Source organism: Acipenser ruthenus, chromosome 20, assembly GCF_902713425.1.
Source record: "Acipenser ruthenus chromosome 20, fAciRut3.2 maternal haplotype, whole genome shotgun sequence".
Lineage (NCBI taxonomy): Eukaryota > Metazoa > Chordata > Actinopteri > Acipenseriformes > Acipenseridae > Acipenser > Acipenser ruthenus.
Genome location: NC_081208.1, coordinates 22,538,442 through 22,550,586, shown reverse-complemented (window position 1 = coordinate 22,550,586; position 12,145 = coordinate 22,538,442). Strand labels below are relative to the sequence as shown.

The 12,145-nt window shown below is 36.2% G+C and overlaps 1 protein-coding gene across 2 annotated transcripts in view; it reads left to right on the top strand.

Moving 5' to 3' along the window:
* LOC117425613 (NEDD4-like E3 ubiquitin-protein ligase WWP2) overlaps positions 1-12,145 on the top strand; it is a 67,034-nt gene that overhangs the window by 20,299 nt on the left and 34,590 nt on the right. For both annotated transcript variants that reach the window (XM_058993682.1, XM_058993680.1), the window contains exons 8-9: positions 384-532; positions 3,369-3,594. In XM_058993682.1, coding sequence (XP_058849665.1) covers positions 384-532; positions 3,369-3,594 — 375 coding nt within the window. The remainder of the gene's footprint in view (positions 1-383; positions 533-3,368; positions 3,595-12,145) is intronic.

The window sequence follows — 12,145 nt, the reverse complement described above, 5'->3', positions numbered from 1 at the left end:
GTTTTTCAGAGGATGTATTATTTCTGCATGTAACATGGGTCCCAGCAGATTTTATTTTAAGAATACCGGCACAGTCTAGCTAAGATTTTCCATGCCCAGAATAAAACAATGCCAATTTCTTGAATCCTGGGTGGAGGATGGGGCTGGCAAGAGCTAATACATCTGAAATAAATTAAATATTAACCCATAACTTGAGTCTTTTGTGTCCTTCAGCATCGGAAATATTAAACTTGCTTACAAATGTTTGTGAACCTGGAAGCCCTGCAAGATAGCTCATCTTAATAAGCAAATATATTTAAATTATGAAGTTAAAAATATAACACTGCATGAATAATGTATTGTTTTTTCTCCCCCACCCCCACCCCTCCCTCCACTACCCTTAGAACACGCAGACACTTACCAGAAACTTCACGAAGCAGGTCAGCGGTTAATGGAGACGGTACTGTGAACAGCGAACAAAGTCCCAGTACCAGGAACAGACACCGACAGACAGCCAAGAGCCTCTCTGACCACCCCAGCAGTAGTGTTTCAGGCAAGAAAATCTCCTCTTCTCAAAGTTTTATTGCAGCCGTCTGCTATAACGATGCTTGGTGTAACGTTGAGTTAATACGCTAGCCTTTTATTTCCCAAGGCCTGTGTTCTGATCTTGCTTAGGGCACAAAGGTATTTAGTTTGGAGTTCTCATCTCTGAACACCACTTCATTTGGCACTGAACACCGTTGCAGGAAGACTCAAGGGTATAGGTCAGATGGGCATGGAGACTGACCCTTTAGGGTGTGGCCCCTTCTGATTAGATTTATGCTGGCAAGCAACATGTTGAAATGCTATCAGTAAATAACCTCTACGCATAGTACATATAAATAAAAACAATGTTAACTTCAATACCTGAAGCTATTTATTTTTATTTTATTTGACACAGTTTTATGGTAGCGGTAAGTTAACTTGCAATATTTTTTTATATATTCCCCACATTCATATGCTACACTTTAATCCCATCTGTATTTTTTTTTTTTTTTAAATGCTGATTGTCAAACTCTAAAAATTAGACGATTATTAAGGCATTGCCAGATTGTGTCCACACGGGAATAAGCTGGAACTGCCAGGACCTATTTTCTACCAGTGATCCTTAGCATCTGTCGGCAGAAAAGGACATTACCAATAGTTCATTGGAGTGCAGATTTTTGGCACAAACAGCATATACTGTGCAACCACCCTGTACTGAATTCAGTTGCAAGTGTTCCGTAGCAATAGTAGCCATTAGACACATTTATCAAATGTTTTTATCTCATCTCACAGGCTCAATACAAAAATATAGGCAGTTAAAAAATAAATATAATACAATTATAGTCTAAAACAAAATGACAGGTAAAATTAGTCTCCTGTTTTTTAAAAGGCAGTTTTGTAATATTCTGAACAGGGGCTAATAATAATGGATTATTAAAATTGTTTGCTTTCTTTTTCAGTTTTCAAGCTCCATTTCCTTTTATTTTTTTTACATTTTAATCACTGTGTTTGTTTTGTTGTTAATTACATCCATTCATAAATACACCAGCAAATTACATTTTTTAATTGTGGTTTGCAAACATATTGCTGTCTCTGGAGGTACCAGAAACGGAGTACTGTTCTCATTAGTTTTATATTTCCAGTATTATTTTTGGCTACAAGTCAAGGTGGAAAAATAGTCACAGATTGGCATTTCTTAATTTTCTGGTTGCCGCACGTTTTCCATCACCAGCACTTTTCCATGGAAATGGCACAGAAAAGAGTTTGTAGGCCTGCAAATGTTTGCATCGGGCCCTCAGTTTGCAAAAACTGCATAGAAGTCCCATGGCATATGTGCGGGTTTTTAGAGCAGTTTCGACTCTGACAAAGGCTTCCTTACAAAGCTCAGTATGCTGTTTTAAATGTTGTGTACAGGTTGAGTGTCCCAATAGGAATCTTTAAGAAACTCAATCTGGGCATTATTAAAAAGCAGTCTCTTCAGCACAAGTGCTTGTGGCTGTCGGTGTTGCAAGTCTGAAGAAATTGTGCTTTACTTGTGAGTTTTCAAGCCTATGATCTTGTTAGAATAACACATTATGTTCTTAATCATTATGTTCTAATAATGTTGCGCCTACATTAAACAATAAGCCATGAAGGGTTGCTTACTGTTATCTGGTAATTAACCACCCAAGAAGTGTGATTAAAAGACATCGGTGCACACCCTGGAGTGGCTTATTGCAAATATAACATATCTTATATCATATACGTTTATTTTATAAAAAGAAATACATTAGATTTAAAACTTTTTTTAATGTATCCTTAGGCCAGTGCAAAATAATCCCTATATTTTGGATACATATTCATTGTAAAAGTATTGTTTCTGAATAAATATATATTCATATTTATATGAATAAATAGATATTCATATTTATTAACTCATTCAGTTATTTTTGTACTGTATTGTTTTTCAGTAAGGAAACTTAATTGAAAAGTTGATGTTTGAAATTACTGTTTCCATAGTGCAATTTATTTTCCCCCTCAAGCCATATGCCTGTGTTTTATTTCACTCTTCACAGTGCATCAGCTGAACTCATATCAGTCATCACTAACAAAACTGTTGACTGCATTTTATAATACACACTGACACACTCACAACTTTCAAATCTGAAGTTTGACTGAAGTTTTTGTTTGGTTAATTTGCTGTTGCACGATTTCATTTAATGTTTTACTGACAACTCGACAGTCGGTGAAATAAAACCTAGTCTTTTAGCATGATTTCCCATGTTATAGCCCTAAATGCTCTCGCATGGCAAATTGCACCTGAAACTATAAAATAAAAAGTGCTGGTGATATATTGCATACAACGATTCATAACGACTTTAATAGAATGCAAACATAAACCAGTCACAAAGGGCTGCATTTTTAAAGCTGTTTACTCTTTATTGCCGTTGACGCAGAAATTAAAAACACACCCAATAAAGTTACCAAATTAACTTATTATTTTGATTTTTTTTGGCAGCTTTTACATTGGTTCTTATCCATTTGTAATTTATGTTTTTACCTTTATTTTAAACTACCAGAAAACTTTATGAGATAGTATTCAGGGATCCTGTGTATTTAAAAAATACTAACAAAAAAACTCTTAATACCCATGTCTTGCGCATCTCATTTTCTGAAGACTTGCCTAGATAGTTTTGCATCAATAACTTTTTGTTGGAATGCAGCTTGAACACATTACTTTTGGTAAGGTTGGAGGAAGGACACTTTCTGCGGCAGCAATATGTTGTGGAAAATATAACCAGATCATCATATGAACCACTGTTGATCTGGGCTTGAGGAGTACAGATTTAAATACTTACTCTACTTGTGATCTTTTGTTTATACAGTGAATGGGGAGGTTGCTGTCAATGGCACTGAAAGTGGAAGAGGCAGCCCAGTGTGTCCACCTCCTCCATCACCCTCTGTGTCTCTCTCAACATCTCTGTCCGCCAGCCCTCCCCCCAGCACTGGAACCCCCAGCCCAGCCAGCACAGAGATAGGGGAGCCTCTCCACACAGCCACCACCGAACAGCCTGCTGCAGCAAACCAGAACCTTGAAGCCCTGCCAACTGGGTAAGATTTCTGACTGTACGGTGACGTAACACAAGGCAACATCAGATAAATGATAAAGCAACAGATAAAAAAACTAAAAAATATATATGAAGCGCTTTTCACTAGAACCCACAAGAGTAAATAATGGAAAATGACATGTGACTTGAAACAACTGTAGTTGCTCAACAATTGCATCACTTTTAGATAGCCTGTAGTAATTTCTTCCTGTACTCGAGTGCTATCATCTTAAATCTTGGTAGAAAACTCCAACTTCAAGGATAGTGCAGATATCCTTATCTGTCCTCTTTCCTGTGAATGAAGTTTCCTCATTGTTGTGCTTGATTTATTTTGATACTGTGGTATGTAATCAGAATGCCGTTTTGCTGAATTGAAGTATCATCGTGAATGTTAAAAACAAGCATCATAAGGAAATGGCTCCAAGCAGTCAGAGCTCTTATTACTGCTCTACTGCAAGTGTTGCCCAGTAAAAATGAACGGTTTCACTGCCACTTTGTTTAAATCTCTGGACATATCAATAATGTGGTTCACTTCTATTTTATTTCATATATATGAACTGTTGTAGTTAAAATGATAACTCCCTTACAATGTGCCCACAAGGATAATTGGTTTTTGTTCATAAACAGCTCAATTTTTATTGTCTTAAAGATTCAAAAACAGCTTGGTTGGTTAATTCACTTTGGCTGTGGGTATCCAATTAAATTCGAACTTTTGGATAATTAAAAATGATTAGGTAGAAAAGGATCACTAGACGCGATTGTTCACATGTGGGTATCCACATGAAATTATGCAATAAATATAACAAATATAACTTCACACCATATATCCAATGTCCCCTTAAAATAAAACGCAGCTGTTTTTCAACCTTGATCATGTTGGCTTTTCCTGTCTCTCCACGTTTGCTAGTCGGCTATGCTGTTAAAGAAGTCCTTCAGTGATGAAGGCATGAAGAAAGAAAGTTGTTTGACCCGTTTACCTTTATAACATGAATTGGCAGGAGAACGACATGGCTAACATAAGAAAAAAGCAGGAGCAGGGCAATAAATGGGAGTGGGGGAAGATTCCATTGCTAAATTGGCCGAGGGAAGAAGAGTGAGCTCTGTAAGTCGAGGTTTGGAGGAATTTTAATAGTCTGCCGAGCAGTGAATGCTACATTGTGCCAGGTTTTAAAAGAAACACGGCATATGTGAAAGCACACTTTGTCAAAGTTGTGGTCGTACTTTGTTTGCTTTGTTGGGTACTCTGCAGTGAAAGCCCTCCTTTCTCTCCCTGACCTATTCTACCGTATTCGTTTCCTTTCTACGATATGTTTATTTTGGGCTGAAAGGGATGCAAAACCTCTATTCAGGATTACAACATAAAATAAGAAGCCGTGTCTGCCTTTGAGGCCCATTTTCTATCAGTGCAATACAGTAGGGGAAATTGAACATTAAATGGGAAGTGTTGTATTTGAATGACTGTCTAAAACAACAGTCGTCGTCCAAAAGACTGTATTGGGAATGCACTCCTATATGCTCAATTTGGTGTAATGAAAAATATATTTAAAAAAATGAATAACAACATGTAATACTACAACAATCAGGGTTTGTACATATACTCTGGGCTTCCTGTCTGTGTTCTGATCTTCTTGCACAGACCACACTTGAGTGGGGATATTTTTTACTATTACTAACTCTTCAGAAGAGGGGACAATTGAATTGGTGTCTGGTGCTTGGGGAGCATTCGACAGTTTTGTTTTCTTTAGCATGCATGGCTTAATCATTTCAGAAAAGCATACTGCTCTACTGCGGAATATTCCCTAGAGGCAAACTTTCCTTTATTAAAAATGAAAATATAGATGAAACGATGGTCAACAGATTTAACTTTTCTTCATTTAGTATTTCAACATAAACCATAATTCAAAGATTATTACTCAACTTATTTTGAACATAGTTAAATGCAATTGGTAAAACTAGGATTTTTATCATTATAATAAGTATGTCTGTGCATTTATTCAGAAAAGCATAAAGACTATTTCTGTACAGAATGCTTTAAGTGTGCTGCATATTTTAATGTATAAACATACTGTGCCTACTATATTGAGAGGAGAAGGAACAGCAGCAGTAATTGTAAGGAAACTCAAGGCTAACTATATTCTGAGGGAAACACCCAGTAAATGAAAAATAAGTTGTAAATCCCACAGGAACCATAAGCAACATTTTCATTGCGCACAATATTGGACAAGGCTCATTGTGAAAGTGTGTTTTTTTTTTGTTTTTTTTTTAACGCGTACCTGGTTAAACATATTGAAAGAAACCTCAGACAAATGAAAACAGTGCTGTAAATCCCAATGGGGAGGCTGAGCGAAGTTGTGTAAATAATAGGTCCTCAGTACTCGTGGAGTAGGTCCATTGTTAGAAAGGGTTAACCCTGAACAGGGCAGATGCTTTACGGATTTGTTTTGAGAAAAAAGGATACAGCCCCCCCCCCCCAGGGGCTCTTGACACAGAAAGTTGTGCTCTGTTCAGTGTTTTGCTTTTTTTCTTCAATAACGCTGACGGATGATATTTTGTAACTGACAAACATTTTATTTCAATTTCATCCAAAGCCTCCCAGGTTGTAGTCCTATGTCTTCTCTATAAGAAGTCTGATTTAGGCTGTATAAAATAATTCTGCACTGCACTTACTGTAAATCTTACTTTTCCTTGAAAACATTAAAATATAACAAGAGTTTTCTTGTCAAACGTAAAGCTACATTTGCATGTGTCTTTGTATTTTTTAAATAATAGGAAACCTGAACAGTTTGCATGAGACATTGACGTTTGTTGTAGCTGAGGCAGCTGGAGTTTAAATATTATGGGGTACTTTCACATTTGGTGTGGTTCACATTGTGATCTCTGTTTTAGACCTGCGGTAGCTGAGTAATACAACATGTGTATAATAAAGGGGTGTTTAAGACTGACCCTTGTGGCAGCCAGTCTTCAGAAAAATCTGCAGATTCCTTTATTCGAGAGTTCCATCATGTTAAATTCAGTTTTCTTTTTACATACTGTGCTTTTCCAAACCAAAGGTACTTTTTAGTTATTCTTATCTGCTTGGTGTAGATGCAAACTGTCCAGTACTTTTTATTGAAATTCATATCCATTTTAAATGAATACACATGACTTTGGAAAGCTTTGCCTTGTTAAAAAGTGTGGTGTTTTGTTAGGTGTCATTATCCAGGTTTAAAGGCTTAAACAGTTGATGATTGCATACATTAAGTGTGAGAACCGGGTGCTGTATGCTTACTCAATCAATTTCTGTATACTATGTACTCCAAATGCATAAATGAAGCAGGGACCAAATATATGCATAACTCCCTAGCTAATTAAAATCATTGGTCACTGTGGTTTGGAAGTTAAATGCATACTTGAATGTTATATCTGGTAGTTTATGACATGATGTCTATCAGTCATTTTTTATTGGTCTGTTCAACTCTTCAGTCGGTTTACAAGGATATTGCACTTGGATGACTGCTGTAAGGATTTTAACATACGGGTCATAACCCAGAAAAAATTCAGGGAAATGGCCTACACAATGTGAAAAAAAAAAAAAAAATGAGAGAGAGAGAGAGAGAGAGAGAGATACATACATTCACTGCTTTACAACACATTCTAGACGATTGTCATCAAGTGGAGGATTTCAGTTCATCAATAGTTACTTTGCTTTCCTTTTTTTTTTTTTTTTACTGTTTAATTGAAGCTCTGACAAATATGCTTTTGTAGTGCTATTCATTTTGCAGTCAAGGCTGTTCAGCTATTGTCCTGAAAGGGGCATGTATACATTTACATTCATCACCCAGAGTTGAAGAGTTTAGTTGAAGTCAACTGTGAAGATGTTATCAATTTCGTCTGCCTTCTACGCTAGCAGTTTTCACAGCCGAAGTGGAGTAAATCGGCCATGGGTGAACATTTCAAGCTCTTTTTAAAAATGTATTTTTAAACACTGGAAATATTCAGCCTTCCTTTTAATTGGCATTTGTAGCAAGTTACTGATATTCTGAACATAAATTAGATGTGTTTTAAATGCATGATGATATTACATTATCATGCAAGAGCTCTTTTTTGCAAGCTGTGGGTTGCCAGGGCTGCCTAAAATACAGTACAACAAAATGATATATTTACTTGCATTCGCCATGGGCTACATGTGCTGAATACAAAACAGTGTGCACATAAGCCAGTATATTAAAGATGAATATTGTATACTTCTCCTCCTATTAGTACCTCATAAAATGTGACTAAAAATTATATATTTTAAGCTTGAGAGATTGTTTCCTGTTACAGGCCAGTACCACTATTTAAAATGTACAGAAATGTAAGAACACGTGATGTAATTTCACACAATGCTAGCTTCTCACATTTTGGAAATGTTTTATTATTCATATACAATCCTAGAAAAACAGTTCAGATTGTATTGAATGTAATTTTGCCATACCAGTAGCTTCCTTTCATAAGTACATAAGGACCTCTCTCACCTGTAATGTAAGATGATGTGATTTTCAATGTTCGTGTGTTTGTTTTGTTTACCCCCTAGTCCTTACAGTCTTTTATTGGCCCAGAAGGGGACACAGGGTATTCCTGCTTTCAACATACGTCGTTTTTAAGCAAACAGAAATTTGATCACAGCAAGGAAAAACATGTAAAGGCCACTCATTTACAGGGAAACAAACGATTTATTTGGTTTTGGCCTTTGCAAATTCAGCAGTCAGAGGTTGTCAGTGTTAAAGGTTTGAGTGTGAGCCTTTGTCCAGCGGTGTGTGAGTGGTACTGTTCACCAGCTTGTCAACTTCCTGAGTAAGGCTGCAAAAACCTCAGTGTTACAGTGCCCTCTCAAAGGGCCTTTCTTTTTCACTTGAGGCATATATTTTACCCTTTTTAAGGCAGCTTGAATTTATTTCTTACAAGCAAAAGCTTGTTTGATACAAAAATAATGCAAAAACCTTGTAAATTTTGACTGTAACACTGCAATCTGTGGGTTAGATGTGTGAAACGTAAGTTAACATATTATAGCAAATGAACACTTTTTATAAAATATATAAAAATGCAGGGTTTTAGCTGTTTTATAATTTGTTTGGACTCAACAGTTAGCCTCTTTTAAAGCATAAATCCGTAACAGATTTATGTGCTGAAAACGTTTTATAGCCTGGCCTATTCTGTCTAAATCAACAAAAAAAGCTGTTTCTCATTCCAAAATTTATGTCAGTGAATCATGACAAGATCGGATTATAATGCCATGATAACATGAAGTATTCTTTACCAGACATTTTTAAGTGAATCACTTGAAATTGTAAAAACAGCCATTTCAGTGAAGTAGAAACCACTGTTCAAGTAAGCACTGCATGGAGTGCAGGATGAGTCATACAATCAGGAGCTCAGTGGTTTGAATCCTGGTCATGCTGAGTTGCTGATCTTCGCTGGAGCACCACAGGGTGCAATACATTGGCAGTTGGGTGGTGGATAGTACACCTCATTGTGCTACCGCCCTCGTCTCCCAGGTAAATTGCTGAGATTAGGATGGAGATCTTTTTGCTGTCTACTTTTCCACACTTACTGTCAAAATACTGTGAAATAAATAATCCTTATATCATTCTACAATAAATTACTTTCATCTGTAGGTCAGATCAGAATTGGCAACCTCAGCTGTCTCTCCAGTTCTTTGTTCCAACAATATCCTTAATTTATTAAATTGCATCAATGTAAACATTGACCTGGTCCTAAAGTAGTAAATCAATTCATTCTACCTGTATTACACCTGGGAGAGAACGGCTCTCCGGGACCAGCGTTGACTACTCCATGGTTAGGTGGCTTTCGCCTCCTTTTTTTTTTTATTACGTGTGGATTTTATAAGATAAAAAAAATACCTCCAGATGTAAGGGATATAGTACAAACAAATAGAAGGTAAAGCCCACAGAAACAGCAGTTCTGCAGATGGAAAAGTGTGTTAATGATAAAGTCAGTGAGGTATGAAGAGGAGTATCCTCAGGAGGCAGAGCTCCCATCTGGACCCCATCAGTAATCACCCTGACTGTGCAAGTAACAACTTAGCATCATATGGGGACAATTAACTTAACATTTATGTCCAATGAGATGGAGTGATACTGGATTTCTTCATACAATCAACTGGATAGGATCTCTTCACATTAGGATGGCTTGCAAGAAATGTAACCAAGAAACCATGCTGACACCTTTATCAGATATGTGTGGTTGGGATTTAAAAAAAAAAAAAAAAAAAAAAAAGAGAAACCTGCTATACGAAGCACAAGCCTCTCTTTAATTTAAGTTACATTTAATTTATTTTTAAATATGATTATTTTTGTCATGCTTAACAACATTAGCTGAGCTGGATTTCCTGCTGTCTTGAGGCTTTGGATCTAAAGCAACAGGGAGACTATTGAGCATTGTCATCTTAACTGATGTGAATTTCCACAGAATATCAGCCAGATAAAGATTGTAATAAATCAAGACCAGAAACTAGTATATAGGGAATTACACTTTCTATTCATCTGTCAAAGTTTCTGCTTTCGTAAGGGAAAATGGGGAGTGTATTCTTTTGAGGATTATTATTTTTTAAATTAAATTATTTTAAAAGTAGTGGCGCCTGCTGCCAAGTACCCTGCCCTATAAGATGGGCGAGTGAGACTTCACCCGTCATTAAACTTTGTTGAACAAGGCAGACAATAGTCACAGCAATTGTACAAGACAAAGTGTTTAGCACAAAAACACCATACATACTGTAAGTTTATGTGTTGTGTTAAGGATGCCTCTTGTGTAAAGGATGTCATTTCGTACAGTTAAGGCGAGAGAATGGCAAGGCAAAGCCGATATTTATTATTATTAATTAGCCATTTAGCAGATGCTTTTATCCAAAGTGACTTACAGAGAGTATGGGGTGAACACAACTGCTGCTGCGGAGTCACTTCCAATAGGACCTCGGTTTTACGTCTCATTCGAAGGAAAGAGAACATCTGGGCTATAAAGGAAAGTTGCTGAATAATAACTGTAATACCATTGGTAAATGTGTGATGTGCAGAGAATCCACAGCAATCCATAAGGGAGTTAAATACCCATGGATTCGCCCATCATTATAACATTACAGACATGCACACTGTCTTTATCGTTTGGAACATTTCAATTAACACAGAGATTAAAAGTTTGAGTTATATCTGTTTTAATTGGCAAATTCATCCCTTCCCATCCCCACACATAGATGTAAAAATATAGCAGTGTGCTTGATGTATATATTTTATACTTCTTTTTTGGAAAAAAAAATAAATAAATAAATGGTATTAAGTGGTAGTACTTTGGGTTTAGGCCATATCTTGCCTTATCCATAAACAGATCATTTACAGAACAGTGGCTGGAAACTAAATGGCCGATTTAGTTTCGGTTTTACAAAAGCTGTTTTTATTTCAGATAATGCTTTAAATGGATTAAATTAAAAACACACAAAACCCTTTTTTTTTAATTAACACAAACAATTTAATGTAATTTAATTTAATGGCATTTTTATTTTTAAGGTATGCCATAACTGGTGAAAGCATAGAATGCTATATGTTGGAGGCACTCCCAATTGCTTTTTACTATAGTTCCTAGGGAGCCTTGCATTTAAGTCTGCCAGGAATACCATTTATAAAGTCTGCAGGGCATATTATATGTTTTCTGAAAATACCTTGCACAGCAACCTTTTGGCGCGCAGGATGGTTGCATTTTAGGGGGTGCAAAGTGAGTTTTGACTGATCAAAGATTTGATCAGATGTGCTTAACATATTCATGACAGCTACACTTACTGCAAAGATGAATACACTCTTACACATTTAGTGAATAATCAATACAGAAGCATAATGCCAAAAATCTAGATGGTTTGTAATTAATCTAATTTCCTACGCCATTTGGTTTTTTAACAGCAAGCCATCTGGAAAAAAGGTAATGTGATAATTTTTGGAGCATATAGCTCTTAATTGGTAACAGATTTAAACCTGAGGGAATGCTTTTCACCGCATTGTTGTAATACGTGTTGATATTGAGGGTTGCCAAATTAGAGCTTCAAAACGTATTCTTGCGTAGACTGTTCTGGCCAAATATTGTAACTGTTTAAATCATTTTTAATGATTTTTTAATGGTAGGTTTGCAGGCTTTGGGTTGACTAAAACAGTAGAGATGAGCTCTCTTGTGATAGATGGGGTATTATAACACCATAACCACTGTGCTAGCTGGCATGTGTTGAAAATTAGGAGCTAGGTTCCCATTCTAAAAGATAACCTGGTGTATCTGTTAGGGTCATTCTAGAGTTCTCAGCTGGTACCCTAGTGTTTAATTAGTCATAAATAAGACACAGACTTTTCCTCTGGGGAGCTAGTTTTCTTGGTTGTATGTATTGGAAACTAAGAGTGAACTAATTTAACAGCTGGACCTTGATTCAACCAAATTATTGCTGTTATAAGATACATGCACCTTCCCACATGCATTAATTGAGAAGCTGGGTATTGTGACACTATATATATATATATATATATATATATATATATATATATATATAT